Source organism: Aristolochia californica, unplaced genomic scaffold (assembly GCF_029961685.1).
Source record: "Aristolochia californica isolate CCGP_79_NKW_82.1479 unplaced genomic scaffold, dmAriCali1.0.hap1 SCAF_8, whole genome shotgun sequence".
Taxonomy (NCBI): Eukaryota; Viridiplantae; Streptophyta; class Magnoliopsida; order Piperales; family Aristolochiaceae; genus Aristolochia; species Aristolochia californica.
The window spans coordinates 6,949,135-6,967,991 of NW_027182279.1; the positions used below are offsets into that span (position 1 = coordinate 6,949,135).

General features: G+C 39.1%; 1 protein-coding gene across 1 annotated transcript; it reads left to right on the forward strand.

Annotated features, from left to right (window-relative positions):
• Positions 1-16,288: 16,288 nt before the first annotated feature.
• LOC137939100 (gibberellin 20 oxidase 1-B-like) lies at positions 16,289-17,651 on the forward strand. The gene is made up of 3 exons (XM_068784289.1): positions 16,289-16,797; positions 16,880-17,201; positions 17,298-17,651. Exons 1-3 carry the CDS (start codon positions 16,289-16,291, stop codon positions 17,610-17,612), a joined length of 1,146 nt encoding a protein of 381 aa, XP_068640390.1. The 3' UTR covers positions 17,613-17,651.
• The last annotated feature ends 1,206 nt before the right edge of the window (positions 17,652-18,857 follow it).

The window sequence follows — 18,857 nt, forward strand, 5'->3', positions numbered from 1 at the left end:
CACACCCCCTCACACTATTGCATCCTTCCATGAGGCCCTGCTGGCATAGTATAAGTGAGAGTAAAAATCACTCCTAGGAGGTAAGACATTGCTCTATACTCTAGTCCTAATGCTGGATGTAGGGCACACTCCGTCTTCTGTAGGTAGTGTGTCTATCGGTATGCTATGAAGTGTCCACCACCGTGTCCTTCCACAGGACAACGATTCTCAAGTGGTAGGAGTAATAAAAGTCATTATGGGGGGGGGGGGGTAGTGGGTTTATTTATAATGGTGTCCCAATCCGGACACCGACTCTCATGGTATCCCAACCGTAACATTTTTTAGAGTTAAATTTATCATGGTGCCCCAATCCGGGCACCGACTCTCATGGAGTCCCAACCGTGATATTTTTGAGAGTCAAATAAATTATGATATGAGAAAAGGTATTGAGGCCATCTCTTCTTCAATAATAATGTCTCATCAAAAGAGACATAATAGTAGCAACTCTAATGTAACATGATCATCTTCCAACACATATAACACAAACCAAATAATAAATCTCGTAGAAGGACCCATGAAATAATCATAATCCAATATAAATATTTTTCTTAGATGAAGAAGCTTCATCTTTTGTGCTCCCCTTTTATTGAATATTTTGCTGACATAAACTTATTCACAACATAAGGAATAAAATACCTCTTTCTTGTACTTCTTGTACTTTTCCCCCTCAAGTTGGGAAGTAATGGCAGTGATCCCAACTTGAACCAAATATCATAGATGTAGCAATAAGCCAAAATAACATAGATGTATAAATAAACCCTCAAACCAAGGAGAAGTAAGATATTTTCCAACTTATGTGATAAGGATGCCAGCTTGTGGTAATCATAGTGGGTCCTACTTCTTATGTGCTTGGGCCCATCTTGTGGGCCTTCCTTGGTCGTGTGGCCCATATTATAATCCTCTTAGATATGTGGGCCTTCCTTGGTCATGTGGCCTTGGGCCTATCTTCCAACAATAACCTTTTGCAACAAGGAATGCTTTAAGGTGAGAACCCAACCCATCTGGTTTGTGTTTCACCGAAAAAGCCCATCTGCAACCAACCGGACTTTTCCCTTTTTGGAGTGATGCCAATGTCCATGTTTGATTTTCAGATAATGCATGCATTTCTTCATCCATAGCCACCTTCCATCCTGGATGCTTCAGGGCCTCTTGATAGAATTGTGGTATGGAAACAGATGAAAGTGAAGCAAGAAACTGAACACACTCAGAAGATAAGCGCTGAGAAGACATAAAATTGGCAAATGGATGACATGTAGATGCACAAGCTTCATCTTTTGTGCTCCCCCTTTCTTGAATATTTTTGTCACATAAACTTATTCACAACATATAAAATAAAATACCCATTTCTTGTATTTATTGTACTTCTCCCCCTCAAGCTGGGAGGTAATGGCAGTGATCCCAGCTTGAACCAAAGATCATAGATGTAGCAATAGGCCCAAATAACAGAGATATATAAATAAGCCTTCAAACCAGGGATAAGTGAGATATTTTCCTGATATATCAACTCAAAAAAAACACAAAAGAATTGGCTTAAATTCGGATTTTCAATGTAACAGAATACCAGCATGACCTTTGATTCTTCCAATGCAAATATATCTTTAAATATAGATCAGATTGACATGAAATTTTCTTCGTCTGAAACTAGAATTAAATAAATTTCATCCAAGTATAACATCTCTTCATAAAATATAATTATTAGAAGATAAATAATCTGATAGGTTTCCGTCTATGTCATTTGACAGAACTAAGTACTGTTTCTCCTATTTTCTAGAATGACCATTGACTCTTGATCAATATCTCCTTATAAAAAAATCATACCTAGAATTGGTTGAATAGGTAAGAAAATATAATTATATATCTTTCTTTTGATATATAATTTTCCATATAAAGTCTCTTTCTTGATAGCATAAAATACCTCTGAATTTGAAGCTTTCTGCTATCGTTCGAACCTCTTTTTCAATTTGACCTTTGCTTATTCAAATATCAATTTCTCTTTGAAGATAACTCAGATAAAAAATTGTCTGAATAGGTAAAAGAATACACTTACAGATATTTCTTTTGATATATAATTCTCCATATAAAGTCTAGTTCTTTATAGCAAAAAATACCTCGGTATCGAAAGATTTTTGCTGCTGCTCGAACTTTTTTGCAATCTGACCTTGGCTCATTCAAATATCGATATCTCTCTGTAGATAACTCCGATTGGAACAAATAGGTTTTCTATGCAAAGTAGGCTCAAATATATTTCCGTAAATATATAATTTGAAATATAAAAAACTACTTATAGAGGTAAAAAATGCAAAGTAATCTACTAGTGTAGGGACTAAAAAATATAACTACGAACCTAGACTTAGGGTTTAGGGTTTAGAGAAAAGGATCACATTACAACTCACAGAACCTACTTTGATACCATGTTGAATTTATGAAAAAGTGAAATACTTCATTGACATCAATAACTTGTTGTAATCAGAGTACATAAACCTCTATTTATAATAGAGGAAGGTAGTAGAGGAGTCCAATTACAATAAAACTACCCTTGTCCCAGTTACACCAAAACTCTAACACTTGAAGATAAGTCCTAACATAATTAAATATCTCAATATAGATAAAAGACAAACATAACTCAAGCTAAAACTCTTCTTGGTCGTGACCCTAAGATAAAGATCCTTGTGTGATTCCTTCTTGATCTTCCAATTGATTTGATAAGGATGCCAGCTCATGGTAATCATTGTGGGTCCTACTTCTTATGGGCTTGGGCCCATATGTGGCCCATCTTATAATAATCGTAGATATGTGGGCCTTCCTTGGTCGTGTGGGCTTGAGCTTATCTTCCAGCAACTTTTATGCGGTGAGGTATCATGAACAAAACATGTGCAACCAAATACTTTAAGAGGAAGAGAAAATAGATCTACACCATGAAACAAAATAGAATACGGAGTTTGATTTCTAAGTACTGAGGAAGGTAACCTATTGATGAGAAAGCATGTTGTAAGAATAGCATGAGGTCAATAAAAGTAGGGTACCTTCATGGAGTAGAGGAGGCCCCGAGCAACTTCAAGGCGGTGATGATTCTTTCTTTTAGCAACTCCATTTTATTGAGGGGTATAGGCATATGATGTTTGATGAAGAAGCTCGTTACCCTCACGAAATAATTTAAACTCATTAGACAAATATTCCTTAGCATTATTGGATCTAAGGATTTGATTTTTTTTTCCAAATTGCATTAGAACCATTGCATGAAGGTTTTTAAAAATAGAAAGAATTTCTAATCATTCTTTAAACAAAAACAACCAAATCACTCAGGTAAAATCATCCACAAAAGTAACAAATAGTGAACCTGATAAATGTTAGAGACCTTTAAAGGGCCCCATACATCAGAATGTATTAATGCAAACGAAACAGTACTAGTAGTTGTACAACGAGGAGAATGTATACTCATAACATACTTACTCAATTGACATGCCTCACAATTGAAATTAGACAAACATTTAAGCGATGGAACTAAAGAACAAAGTGACGAGGTAGATGGATGACCAAGTCGGTTGTGCCAAAGTTGAGCCTCAGATGTAGTGGATGAAATAGCCGCTACTGGTGGAAGAGTAAAATAGTATAAACCCCCTTTTTCATGGCCGCCACCAATCACCTATTTCATAGTTAGATCCAGAAATATACACAAAGATGGAGAGAAGGAAACAAAATAATTCAATTGTTTGGTTAATTGACAAACGGAGAGCAAATTTAAAGGAGATTGAGGAACAAATAACACATCTTGGAGAGGAATAGACGCGGTAAGTCTTTCTCCTCCCCATATACAAATAATACATCTTGGAGAGGTCCTAACATATACACGAAGAAGCTGAGTCTTAGCCACCTCTTGATATGGCTTAATATTAGTAAGGCAAATAGCCACTGCTAGGGCCTCGTGCTGTTTTTCTTGAACATCAATGTCAGTAGAGTATGGTTGAGCAATTTTCCATTCTTGGAAAAAGGTCACAAAATTGGGCCAGAAACTCATGAATATTATCTCCTTGTTTGGTATCCAACATACTTTGGAAAGCATCATATACTCTTTGCACGAAGTTGGTACTAGAATAGAGCTTAGCACATGTGTCCCAAATATCCTTGGAAGTTTCCAAGTGGACCACATTGTTAGCGGCATGCTCTTCCATGCTGTTAATAAGCCAACTGATAACCATGTTATCATTTTTTACCCATTTACGGTAGACTCCATCTTCTTCATCAATCGGAGGAGGGATTTTGATAAAATGACTGAGAAGGTCACGAGTAATGAGAACCCTCCTTACCGATTGTGACCAGATGAGGTAATTGGAAAGACCTCTTAGTTTAATTGTAGTAATTCGGAGTATGTCACTCTTATTACTCATATATCCACTCTCCATGTTGACTCAAATTAACTAGTGAGGTCAATTATCAAAGGGGCTCAAATAACAATTACACAACGTAATTTGAAGCACTTGTAGACCAAATTAGCTAGAAAAAATAAGTAGAGAATATTTTTACGAGAATAAGCACCAAATCATGGAAAAATTGGTGCTTTTTTCAAGTGATAACAAGAACCAGCCACTACTCGACTTCTTTTATATTTATCAAAAAAATAGAGAGAAGAGAATAGATTCAACTTTTATCCTTCATCCAAACTCAACCACAAAACCGAGAGCAACTTTAGACAAGGCCTTTCTTGGCAAAATAAATTCCAAGTCATGGGAATACTTCAACACAAAAAAAGATTCGATTGCTGAAGTTCAAACGTAAAAATAATAAGGATAAGTGAGTGCTGGAATTTCATCAAACATATAACGGTCATCCAACAACATAACACACTTCCATGAGTAACGTTAGATTATAGAATTGACAGCAACATATGCTGGAATCCCATATCAACAATGTTTGATTCCCATTACAAAAAGGTAACTGAATCCAAATAACAAACAGGAAAAAACAACCTTTGATCTATCATGTAATTTTGGTACAAGATGATCAAGACTACAACATCCTTTTAGTTATACAAGATAGATCTTCACAATGTTTATGAATATTATCTTGACTTTACATGAATCAAGAATTCAAGAAGAGGGGGGAAATTGAAACCATAAAGAGAGAATATGAAAAAAAAAAAAAAAACAGATTTTACCTATGTCTTCATGGCAGAACTCCTTTTTCTATAAACAACTTCTTGAATGGATGACATAACTACTTGAATAAGGATCCTAACCTCCATGCTCTGATACCATGTAGAAGTTAGGGCCCCATGAGAACGACTCTAGGTTAACGTGGAAGAAGAAGGAGGGAAGAGAGAGAAGAGGGAGAAAGTAGAAGGACGTTAGAGAGGAGAGTATGGATTAATGGAAGGAGAGAATGCTTCAAGGGAGAAGAGAGGGCGGTTGGATGATTTATCAAAGAGATGAGAAGGCTTGAATGCCTTACTTCTTAGCCAATACTCTCTTATTTATAGTGTTACAAAGCCCTTAAGGTTACAATTCAATAGATTAAAAGGCATACTAAGACAATGTATTTATATCATCATGCCATCCTTATGTAACATACCATAAATAACCACTTTGCCACTTCTTTGACAGGTGGGCTTCTAGCCTTGAGCTTGTGGGCTTGAGCTCATCTTCCAACAATTCCAATATGGATAGCTCTCTCTAGAAAGATCAAATTTAAAAACGGTTTATTAGTATATAAAGTAGACATGCAAAGATTTTTATTAAGAAATAATTTTCTATATAATTTCTCAATCATGTTGGTACAAACTATAAAGTTGGGGCGATTTGTGGCTATTTGAAACTTTTCTGCTTCTTGACCTTTGTTGTTTCATATGTAAATTTCTCTCCCTATAAAATTATGATTACAAAAAATATTTTTGAGTTGGAAACTAGACTAAAAAATCTTTCCAACTATATATAAGTTTCTATATAAAAATTATGTTAGGAGAGTGAGAAGAACAATAAAAATAGGAATGTGGAAAGAGGACAAAGGGAAAAACATGATACTCTTATTTTTTTTCTTCTTCTTCCTCCCTTTCTTCTCCGCCATCTTCTCCTTTTCCATGTCAAATCTTTCCTGCTCGGATACTGTGTTGATTTCTAGGGCCAACACATGAAGTCAAAATATCTCAAGGGAAGAAGAGAAGAGTGGACCTCTAGCTCTTGGAAGAGAGGAGAGAAGAAACCAAGGGAGAGCAAAAAGTGGAAAAGGGAAAGAGGAGTAAGGACAAATTTGACCCAAGAGGGATAGGCTTGAATGTTCTACCTTATTCCTTTAGTGTGTATTTATAGTTGTAGGAAATATGTTTACAATAACTACAATGCCCTTAGGGCTATATGCTTCAAAAGGAAAACGACATAAGAGAACATACACCAACTTGCATAATTACAATTATATTCCATCTCTATGAAAGTTCTCCTTATTTATTAACCATGCCACTCCTTCACACATGGATGTTTTTTAATTTGAAACTTTAATTTGAAAATAATCTTAGTCTAGAAACTTGTGTGTTTGAAAGGAAAGTCTAGTCTTGTGTTGCTTGAAAAAGAAATTTGATTGCCTTGTTTTGATTCATCTTGTTCTTATTCACATCTTGCTTGTACTCATCATCTTGTTCTCTCCCTTGGATATTCTAGTCACATAAAATTTGATTACCTCAACACATGGAACTCTTCATTGTATATTATGCTTCTTCTTCATAATCATGGAATTCAGAGGGAGGCATAACCAATAGCACTTAACTTCCAATCTGAATTCTTACATGTAAACAAAATAAGAAGAGGGCGTACGTGAAATCAATAGAGTAATGAATATGACTTGACTTGATTCAGCTTGTAGAATCCTTTATGGTAGGTTTTGTTACCTACATCATCAATCATACTTCTTCTAGCTATTCCCACTCTCAACTTGGGATGTAATGGCAGTGATCCCAACTTGAAACAAATAAAATAGTAATAAAAATTATCTCCTCCATCAAGGTATCACAACGATAAGTACTTAATCGGAAAAAGACTCTCAAAAAGTAAAAAAATAGGTTATAAAGCAAGAGTGGGAACAAGCCTCACAAGATTTTGAAGAAAATAGTGATAATAATCACTAAATAAGGTAATGCCTATCACTCAAAGGACAGCGATAAAAACACACTTAAGGCAACCAATAAAAAAATCTCGATAGACTTAAAAACACCCAAATGTAAAAAGATGTTAGGGGTTGGCCTGAGAGGGTAAATGAGAGTAATAAAAGAATTGTACGAGAGAGGAAATTGAGTAAAAGGGTAATAGGGAAATGAAAGGAAGAGAAAATAAACACCATTTTTATAAAATTAAAAAGAGATTATAACTATAGAACTATAAAAATAACAAATAAATATGACCATGTATGACTTCAAAGAATAATTCCACCATGAACATAATGATTGAGGAAACCTACAAAAAATTAACAATTTTTTTAGAAGGAAAATTGTAATGGAAACTTTCTCAAAATAGACTTCTCATATAAGGTAATTACTTTTTAACACAAATTGACCAATTTGAAAAGAAAATATTCAATAGCTAAATTCTGGAATAAGGGAGATTAAGGACACTAATATTTGGAATCTAAATTAGGATACAGATATTTCTAATTAAAAATTTTCAAATTTTATCTTAAAGGAAACAAGACTCATGTAGGGAGATACTTCTCTTAAGGTAACTAATATAATGTGAGATTAAACAAAGGAATATTTCAAGGAAGGAAAAATACTCAAGTTGGTAAAATCTTGAATAGGCTATGAAAAAAAATAAGAAATTCAACCAACATGAGTAACTCAAAAAATGAAGCAAAAAAATGGGCTTAAATTCGGATTTTCGCATGCAATAGGTTACTAGTATGACTTTTGATTCTTATAATGTGGAAGCCCTCTCTAGAAAGATGAGATTGAGTAACAGTTTATTTGTATAGAAAGTTGATTGATTTCTTCTGAGAACTAATTCTTTATATAAGTTCTCAGCCATGTTGGTACAAACCGTTCAAAAAGTTGAGGCGTTTTGTTACTATTTGAAACTTTTCTACTGTTTGACCTTTGTTGTTTCAGATATCGATTTCTCTCTCTATAAAAATCTGATTGCAAAAATTATTTTTGTGTTAGAAACTAGGTCAAAGTTGTTTCCAACTGTATATAATTTTCTACATAAAAATTATGTTAGAAGGGTGAGAAAACCAATAAAAATAGGAATTTAGAAAGAAGACTAAAGGGAAAAATGGTAAACTCCTCTATTCTTCTTTTTCTTTCTTCTTCTTCTTCTTCTTCTTCTTCTTTTTCTTCTTCCTCCCTTTCTTCTCCATCTTCTTCTCCTTTTCCATGACATATCTTTGGGTGTTGTGATGCCATTTTAATTTCTAAAGGCAACACATAAAGGGAGGAGAGAAGAAACCAAGGGAGAGAGAAAAGAGGAAAATGGAGAGAGGTGTAAGGATGAATTTAAGCCAAGAGGAAGGGGTTTGAATACTTTACCCTATGCCTTAAAACTGCATTTATAGTTGTGAGAAAGTGTGTATAATAACTACAAATCCTTTAAGGCTACATCCTTCAATAGGAAAAAAAAAACATAAGAGGATATATACCAACTTGCATAATTATAATTCTATGTCATCTCTATATAAAAAAATTCCGTTTAATAGTTTTGAACTTTTCTAAGTCTAATAGGGTCTATTAGGAGGTCCATTAAGACACAAACTAGAGTTATGGGAAAATTTTCTCTTTGGACACGTTTGAATTTTCTTAAATCTGAATTTAATCACAACAAGAAGTTACGCATAGAATACTTTATTTCAAGTATTTTTTAGTACCACTTAAAAGTAAATAAATGTTGTGGACTCAATAGCACACTGAGTCACCCAGAGGAGGAGACAATGACTTAATGAGTTCATTTGTTTTATAATTCATATTTTATATTGCTTTAAGTATGATTTTTCATTAAATATGTCAGGATTATGGGAGTAGGGGTAGAATGGGTATTTTTAGCCCTAAAACACTTATGATGTCAAACCTTATTTAAAGGGTAAGGAAATAGAGAAAAGGCAAGCATTGATTATTAGGTTAAACAAGCTTGGAGCTCTTCTTGACGAGTTCTAGGGTTTGGAGATCTCCCATGATGATCTCTAGGTCTAGATTTCCTCAAAATCTGCATATCCACACAACATTCTTCATCCATTCTTCATTGATTCATACCGAGCAAGGGAAGGAGATTTTCTGTCCCTTTTCCAAGTTCAAAGAGAAGTCTCAGCCTCCTCTCCATTGCCAGCAGTAAGAGAAGACTTCTCCGTCTCTTATCGAGCCCGAATTGAGTCATTCCATCCACTCCATCACGAGCAGCAGCAAGCTAGCTTCTTTCCAGCATTGAGTCCAACGAGAAGCTAGGAAGGAGCTCCTCAAAAGGTTATTCAAGCTAGGGCTCCAACCCTAACACGAGCAGCAGCAAGAAGAGGGGTCAAACCCTCTTTGTCGTGGTCAAGAAAAGGTAACACCTTTCCTCCATAATTCGTGTTCATTATATAAGGGTCTTTGATCTGTACTGAGCACCATAACATCCTCATCAAGAGGGTGTTTATCACTTGACCAAGATCAGTCCAAGAAAGGGTTTCTTTTTTACCTTATCGAGTCCAGCCACTCACATACAGTGCTGGAGTCTCAAGTCCCATGCCGTGTTACTCGATCCATGACTAGGGACCATAACAACTTGGTATCAGAGCAGGTAACATGGGAGATACATCCAACAATGAAGAGTTTAAAATCAGGATGTCAAAGATGGAAGATAACCTGCATGCAGCACAACCACTATTGGGAAAAATACTTGGGTTGGAAGTGGAAGTCAAATGAATATCTAGCATATTGGCTGTATTGAGGCAACATAATCCAGAGCCAAAAGAGATGACTCACCCGCACAACCCAAGGGAGGGGCAATTGGCTGGGCGCACTGCTGTCCAAGCACCGCAGAGAGGAAGCACTATACCAAGGTATACAAAATTAGACTGTCCTACTTTTACTGGGTCAGATGATCCCTTAATTTGGTTACATAGATGCGAGAATTATTTTTTTAAATCAAGGGAGTACTGAGTATGATAAGGTGCAACTTGCCTCCTTCCATATGTTAGAGGAGGCTCAACTATGGTTCCACCAGGTGGAACTAGAAAAAGTGGCATTGGAGTGGGCAAAATTTAAGAATTTATGTATAATTCATTTTGGCCCTCCCGCCCGCAGCAACCCCTTGGGAGATTTAGTCCTATTGCAACAAATCGGATCTGTTGAACAATATAAAAAAAAAGTTCCAAGAAAAATTGGCTCAGGCTGGCTGGTTGGTACGAGTCGACCAGCAAATTCCCTTATTTACACAAGCCTCATTGAATCTCTGAGGATCGAGGTAGAACTTCTTTTTCCCTCAGACTTGGCTTGGGAAATGAATTTAGCTCGGGCAATGGAACAATGTCAACGACTTCAGCAATGTAAGCCGAGGTGGCAAGGGGAAAGGAACACTTCCTCCACTTGGCAAGGGCACCGAAATACTTCGTCTCAGGCGTCACCTCCAGCATTACCTTATACCAGTCACAATCCGCCTGCTGCTCTGGCAACTAACACACGCTCTAGTCATCCTCCACCTCAGTATATAATAAAATTGACAAGTGTGGATATGGTTGAACGGAGGTCCAAGAATCTATGCTACAACTGTGATGAATAGTACTGGGCAGGGCACCAATGTAAAAGGTTGTTTTGGCTTGAAGTGGATGAATTAGAAGATACTGAGGAGACGGATGATATTATTGAGGAGGAACCATCGGTGATTTCTCTGCATGCTATTACGGGGCAGAAATCTGCCAAAACTATGCAAGTCAGAGCTCAAGTCCTTGACCGGGCACTGGTGGGACTAGTGGATTCAGGCAGTACACACAATTTTTTGAGCTTGACAACAGCGCAACACCTTCAGTTACATATCCTTCCTCATCTGACAGTCACCGTTTCAATGGCCAATGGGGAGAAAGTCCCTAGTTATGGGATCAACAAGACGGTAACTTTTTCTATTGGCTCTACTTTATTTCCTGCATGAATATTTTGTCATACCTTTGGCTGGTTTTGATATAGTGTTAGGCATTAAATGGTTGCAACCATTGGGACCCATTCTGTGGGACTTTTCGGCTTTAACAATGAGCTTTGTCTTGGGTGGTAGTCAAGTCTCTTGCAGGGCTGTCAGGTGGACAAGGCCCACCGCATCCACACCATCCACACATAGGACCCACCAAACATCACTATTGAAAATCTGGTAGACGAGTTCTCTGACCTCTTCCATGAGCCTTTGGGGTTGCCTCCCTTGAGGCACTGTGATCATAGGATCTATTTAAAACCAGGTTTTGATGTGGTGGTCGTTCATCTGTACCGATACCCACACTTACAGAAGGATGAAATCGAGCGCCATTGCTAGGTGATGTTACAACAAGGCCTTATTTGTAGCAGTCGGTCCCTATTCTCTTCACCCGTCTTGCTTGTCAAGAAGCATGATGGAACATGGCAGTTTTGTATTGATTATTGAGATTTGAACGAGCAGACAGTGAAGGATAAGTTTCTGATTCCGGTAGTTGAGGAGCTCTTGGATGAATTACATGGGTTGTGGATATTTACTAAACTGGACTTACGGTCTGGATATCATCAGGTCCGTATGCACCCCTCTGACATCGAGAAGACAACATTCCGCACACATCATGGTCACTTTGAGTTTGTGGTCATGTCGTTTGGGTTATCAAATGCACCCTCCACTTTTCAAGCACTGATGAATGAGGTATTTAGCCATTATCTTCGAAAATTTGTTCTTGTTTTTTTTTTTTATGATATTCTCATATATAGCAAGTCCACCGAAGAGTATTTGGCACATTTACAGATTGTTTTTGAACTACTACGGGCACATCAGCTCTATTTGAAGAAAGCCAAATGCTCCTTTGCGGCTTCACATGTCGCTTATCTAGGCCATATTATATCACATGAGGGTGTCACGGTTGATCCAGAGAAGATTCGGGTAATTAATGATTGGCCGCAACCGTAATCTTGCTCCGTTCTATAGGGATTTTTGGGTCTAGCTGGTTACTACCGTAAATTCATTCAGAATTATGGGCCGTTGGCTATTCCTTTCACCAGTTTACTGAAGAAGAATTCCTTTCAATGGAATGAAGCGGTCACCGAGTCCTTTGAGGCCCTCAAAGCAGCTCTCGCTTCAACCCCCGTCCTACAGCTTCCCAATTTTGATGATTTATTTGTTGTTGAGTGTGACGCCTCTGGTGGAGGCATTGGGACAGTGTTACAGCAGCGTTCACATCCGATTACGTATTTCAGTCGATAGTTGGCCTCTTGTCCTCACAACTTGGCAGTGTATGAACGGGAATTAATTGTGTTGGCCAGGGCGGTCCAACATTGGCACCCTTACTTATGGGGTCATGCCTTTCTCATCCGGACGGATCACTATAACCTTAAATTGTTATTGGAACAATGTCTCATGACTTCACCCCAACAACATTGGATCAGTAAGTTGATGGGATTTGACTTTTTGGTCGAATACTGTGCCAGGAGATTAAACAAGGTCGTGGATGCCTTGTCATGCCACTCTTTCAGCCCTATAAGAACTACACCGTCAAATTTATGAGGGGACGATGGAGTTGAAGTGGTCCATCTAGGATTCACTTATTTGCTACAAGCAGCATATTTATCTTCCACACACGTCCGAGTTGATTCCTGCAATCCTCTCTGCATACCACGACAGTGCACATGAGGGAATTCAGAAAACTTTGACCCGTATTCAGCAGACTTTTATTGGCAAGCCATGAAGACCTCAATTGCTAAATATGTCTCCGCATGTCAGGTATGTCAAAGTCACAAGGCAGTCCCACTTAAGCCCCACAGTCCTCCTACAACCACTAACCCTTCCTACTCAGGTATGGGCCGATATTTCGATGGATTTTGTTGAGGGTTTGCCATAGTCTTCCGAGAAATCAGTCCTCTTTGTGGTGGTTGATCGGTTCTCCAAGTATGGCCACTTTATTCCTCTCACTCATCCGTATATAGTGTCACGGGTCATGTAGATTTTCTTTGAGTAGATTCTACGCTTACATGGCATTCCTGAATCGATTGTAAGTGATAGGGATGCAGTGTTCACCAGCACTTTCTGGCGGGAACTTTTTCGTCTGAGTGGTATGAAATTATAATATTCCTCTACATATCATCCCCAGACCGATGGGCAAACCGAGGTGGTTAACCGTACCATCGAGATGTATCTACGGTGTATGGTGGGTGATCGTTCGTAGCAATGGGTGCAATGGCTACAGTGGGCCGAATACTGCTACAACGCTTCGTTCCACTCCACTTTGCAATCTTCTCTGTTCAAGGTACTTTATGGCAGGGAACCCCCTTGCCTTGTATCTTATACTGCAGGGTCCACCCGTGTGGATGCCATTGATCAGGCCCTCAGGGATCGTGACCAGTGTTGGAGACTATCACAGAACGCCTACGCCGTGCTCAGGTTTGTATGAAAGATATCTACGACAAGGGGCACCGTGATGTCTCCTACGAGGTAGGGGACTATGTCTGGTTACGTCTACAACAACACAAACAACTGTCCATTGGGGGACCATCGCGCAATAAACTCTCCCCCAAGTTTTTTTGGGTCTTTCCCCATTATCTGGTGTGTGGGATCAGTGGCCTATCACCTACAACTGCCTGACACGGCTAAACTGCATGATGTGTTTCATGTCTTCCTCTTGAAACCGCATAAGGGACCACCTCCTACATCCACTCCGTTCCTTCCTCCTGTAGCCGAGGGACAAGTCATTCTTACACATCCTCGGTGTTACGCGCCCGTTTGTTCAATGATCAGTGGGAGATTCTCGTTCAGTGGATAGCAACAGAGCCAGAGGCAGCTACTTGGAAGCGGTTAGACATCTTCAAACAGGTGTACCCAACTTACGAGCTTGAGGATAAGCTCTTTCTCCAAGGGGAGGCAGATTTTATGGACTCAATAGTACACCAAGTCACCCAAAGGAGGAGACAATGAGTTAACGAGTTCATTAGTTTTATAATTCATATTTTATATTGCTTTAAGTATGATTTTTCATTAGGTATGTAAGGATTATGGACTTAGGGGTAGAATGGGTATTTTTAGCCCTAAAACACTTATGACGTCAAACCCTATGTAAAGGGTAAGGAAATAGAGAAAAGGCAAATATTGATTATTAGGTTAAATAGGCTTGGAGCTCTCCTTGACGAGTTCTAGGGTTTGGAGATCTCCCTTGATGATCTCTAGGTCTAGATTTCCTCAAAATCTGCATATCCACACAACATTCTTGCTCCATTCTTCATTGATTCATACCGAGCAAGGGAAGGAGATTTTCTGCCCCTTTTCTGAGTTCAAAGAGAGGTCTCAGCCTCCTCTCCATTGCCAGCAGTAAGAGAAGGCTTCTCCCTCTCTTACCGAGCCAGAACTGAGTCATTCCATCCACTCCATCATGAGCAGCAGCAAGCTAGCTTCTTTCTAGAATTGAGTACAACAAGAAGCTAGGAAGGAGCTCCTCAACGTAGGCCAAAGGTTATCCAAGTTAGGGCTCCAACCCTAACACGAGCAGCAGCAAGAAGAGGGGTCAAACCCTCTTTGACGTGGTCAAGAAAAGGTAACACCTTTCCTCCATAATTCATGTTTATTATATAAGGGTCTTTGATCTCTACCGAGCACCATAACACCCTCATCAAGAGAGTGTTTATCACTTGACCAAGATCAGCCCAAGAAAGGGTTTCTTTCTGACCTTACCGAGTCCAGCCACTCACATACAGTGCTGGAGTCTCAAGTCCCAAGCCGTGTTACTCGATCCATGACTAGGGACCGTAACAATAAACAGGTAAAAATTAGAATCTACATCTTATCCAGCACTAAAAATATTTGTGAGGAAAAAAAGTCTTTCCCGGTAAACAATAATTGTGCTAAAAATTAGCTAGGGTGCTTTAGGATGAAAAACATCCATATCAATTCAATAAAAGGGGCTTAATTAGCTGTTCAGATAGTCACCGATATTGAATATTAAACCTGTTTTACTCATTTGTTGGTGCATTTTAATGTTTCTACACCACTAAATGTTTGAAAAAAGTGACACGTGTAAGAAAACCCATCAACTCTTGTTTGCTTTACATGATGAGAAATACATCTTCCAGTGCTGCTTTCTTTCTTCAATTTAAATAGCAATTCAACCCTCCATACTGTTTCTGTTGTTTAAACTAAATTAAAGTAGGCAAACAGTAATAGTCTGAACACTTGAGAGCTATTCCTTTCCGACATTCTTCTCTTCCACTAGAAATTGTTCTCCTCATGTTTTCCAAACATAATAAGAGTGGATCCGGAAAAAAAAAAAAAAAAAAGAGAATAAGTTATAAAAAGTAGGGTCGTATGTTAGGGTCGTAGCATATGTATGGGTACCATCTATACCTTTTGGCTCAGATTCCTCGGCACTCACTGCAGTGTAAATTTTGTTTAAAGGTCTCAACCTTTTTGCCACTAGTTGCAGCTACAAGCCTGTTCATGAGGGTCCCTCTCCAGTTTTCTTCTGCTTTGGCTCAACTTTTGCCCCGACTGAATCACCCCTTTCTCTTGATCATAATATGCTTAATTTTGTATATTCTTCTTTAACTTTCTGTTCATCATTCTTTTTGCTAATTTTACTTGGAATTAAAGGCTCATGATCGCATCTCCAAATGAAGAGACGGATCAATCTACTGGTCTAAAGCTTAATTTATAAAGCGCCACCAAACTTGGAACAAAAGACTGATCACATTCTTCCTCTGAACATTGATGATACAGTACAGAGCGGTAATACAATATATGCTGCACTCTCTTGTGTACGTAGTATAAATATTTGTAAGAGTTAAAGGTGACTGGAAGGAATGGACGGGGACTTCCCTGTTACAACACCAACGAATCAATAAAGATTCTTGTCTGTGTATCCTTCGACTTCCCCAAGGAACGGCCTTGGCTTTTCCCTTCTCTTTCCCCGACTTATTTTACTCCCCCTCTCACATCCTCCATCCAACCGCATTTTCGTCTCTCTTTTCTTCTGCTTCTGCTTCAACTTTGTATCGCTCTCTTTCTACTCAACATCAATCACCTTTCTTATTTAATCTTATATCTTTTTTCATTTATTATTTTGTTTCGTGAGTGTTAGGGAGGATCAGAAAGGCTAATTCAATATGCTGCCTCTACCACCACCTACGCCGATCGTGTTCGAAGCTTCAGTTCTCTGCCGGGAGACTAATATACCGCCCCAGTTCATCTGGCCTGAAGAGGAAAAGCCAGGGAATGAGGAGTATGAGGAGCTTGCTGTCCCTGTTATCGACATCCAAGGCTTTCTCTCGGGAGACCCAGAAGCTACTTTCTTGACTACAAGGCTTGTGACTGAAGCCTGCCACAAGCATGGTTTCTTCCATGTTGTTAACCACGGCGTCAGACGGGAGCTGATAAAAAAGATACACAAGCAGACCGGTGAGTTCTTTTCGCTTCCCTTGGTGGAGAAGCAGAGAGCTCAGAGGAGACACGGGGAGAGCTGCGGTTACGCCAGTTCCTTTACGGGGAGGTTCTTTTCCAAGCTGCCATGGAAGGAGACACTCAGCTTTCATTACTCTACCGCTCCCCACTCGCCGAGCAACATGGTGGAGGACTACTTTGTCAACACCTTAAGCGATGAATTTCGTCAAACGGGGTAAGAAGAAAGAGCAAACGTCAAAGTCTAATAAACTAGAGTATTGTTTGTAATGTCTTTCTGCAAAACTTCTTGTTTACAGGGTAGTATGCCAAGAGTACTGTGAAGCCATGAACACCCTCTCTTTGAGTATCATGGAGCTACTAGGCATCAGTCTTGGAGTGGGTCGGAACTATTTCAGGGATTTCTTCGAGGGGAATGATTCCATAATGCGACTCAACTACTATCCTCCATGCCAGAAGCCAGATCTAACTCTGGGCACCGGACCACACTGCGACCCCACCTCTCTCACAATCCTCCACCAAGAACTGGTGGGCGGATTGCAAGTGTTCGTCGACGGGAAGTGGCGAGCAATCCGCCCGCAGCCGAACGCATTTGTGATCAATATTGGCGACACTTTCATGGTACTTGTGACAAGACTATCTGGAATTGTAAGTGCGTGTTGGAGAAGTTTTATCGAGTTCTATACAGACATAAATTGTGGGATTGATTTGTTGTAGGCGTTATCGAATGGGAGATTCAAGAGCTGCTTGCACAGAGCGGTGGTGAATAGCGAGAAGCCCAGAGTCTCTTTGGCTTTCTTTCTGAGCCCACAGAAGAACATGGTGGTGAGACCACCCAAGGAGCTCATCGACGAAGATTATCCAAGAAAATACCCGGATTTCACGTGGTCTACCCTCTTAGATTTCACGCAGAAGCATTACAGAACGGACGTCAACACCCTCGACGCCTTCTCCAAGTGGCAAAAGAGGAGAGGAGAAGACGATCAATCAGTCTTAGACCATAGATTGTTGGGAATAAAAACAGAAGAATAGAAAAAAAAAAAAAGTTAAAAGAGGGTAAAGAATAATGAATAAGAGGTCATTTTTTGTTTTTTATTTTTCGTTTTTCGACTACCCAGTAGCAATGAAGACTGGAACATTTCTTAAAAATCGACATTAAGGTCCAAAAAACTTCCAGGAATGAAAACAGTGATTCCCAATTAAATGATTGACGAAACAATGGAGAGTTTCTACAGAAACGAAGATGGTACAGACGTGTACCGCATCATCAAAATCTTTCCAAGTCAGGATTTCATGGTGCGCATACGGTCTTGTCGCTTAGCCAGAATTTTATCCTTTGGGACTGTTGATAATGGGGCAATCATAGTGAGGGGAATGCTAGCTTCTGTAGATTTCTCTTCCTTCATTGTGTTTTGCTGTAAATTCGATTATTGGTAAGATTCAGATAAGTAGAGAGAGAGAGAGAGCGAGTGCATTTTGTCTTAATCTGTGTCGTCTGATGTTGCAACATTCTTCGCATGATATCTTTCAATATGAATATGAGAGGAATAAAAGAAAAAAATGCAGAGGCCAGAGAGAAGGCACAATCTCATGTGGAGAGGTCAGAGACTTAGTTTGCACAGCCGCCAGTGCTAACGACAAGGACTGCGCTCAAATACTTCCCCTCACATGGACACTTTTGTTTTTGTTTCTTTTTGTAACTCGAGGTCACTAACAGACGCCACACAGTCCTCCATTCGTGACAATTTGGACGGGAAATGCCCGCTCGAATAAACAACTATTCCTCATTTTTTGGGTTGGAGCCATGAGGCCAGCCTCCCTCACCTTTCTCCCCGTCTCTCACCACTACCTTGCTTTTTGTCTAGCCTTCTGCATCATAGTTTTTCTCCTCACTAAAATGTCACTAACATACCCAATCCGGAGATTAAGATAAAGATCATTCAATGAGTGCTTTCTATCTGGCCATTCGATCCAAAAGCAATGTAAGGAAGTTGTTCTTCGTTTTCATCCACTTTCTGTTTCAGTTTGTTTATTTGATTTCTTTTCTTATTCTTACAATACGTAACGACTGATGTTAGTTCTTGTTTTCTTTATCTCTTCACACAAAGTGTTTTTAACCAACCTTTTAACGACTAAACCATCAACTCATCTTAGATGTATAGAATAACCTCCCCGTGGTTTGCAGATCTGTTAGGCGGGTCTTATCCATCTTTAGTACATGAAGAATGACCACCATCACCGTTACGGAACTCCAGTGAAGCATGTCATCGAACATGG

What these genes read in the sequence shown, in the direction of transcription:
- LOC137939100 (XM_068784289.1), top strand. Translation starts at nt 16,289, where the DNA reads ATGCTGCCTCTACCACCACCTACGCCGATCGTGTTCGAAGCTTCAGTT. An exon ending in GATGAATTTCGTCAAACGGG is followed by an intron (nt 16,798 to 16,879) that starts GTAAGAAGAAAG and finishes TCTTGTTTACAG; the next exon opens with GGTAGTATGCCAAGAGTACT. An exon ending in ATATTGGCGACACTTTCATG is followed by an intron (nt 17,202 to 17,297) that starts GTACTTGTGACA and finishes GATTTGTTGTAG; the next exon opens with GCGTTATCGAATGGGAGATT.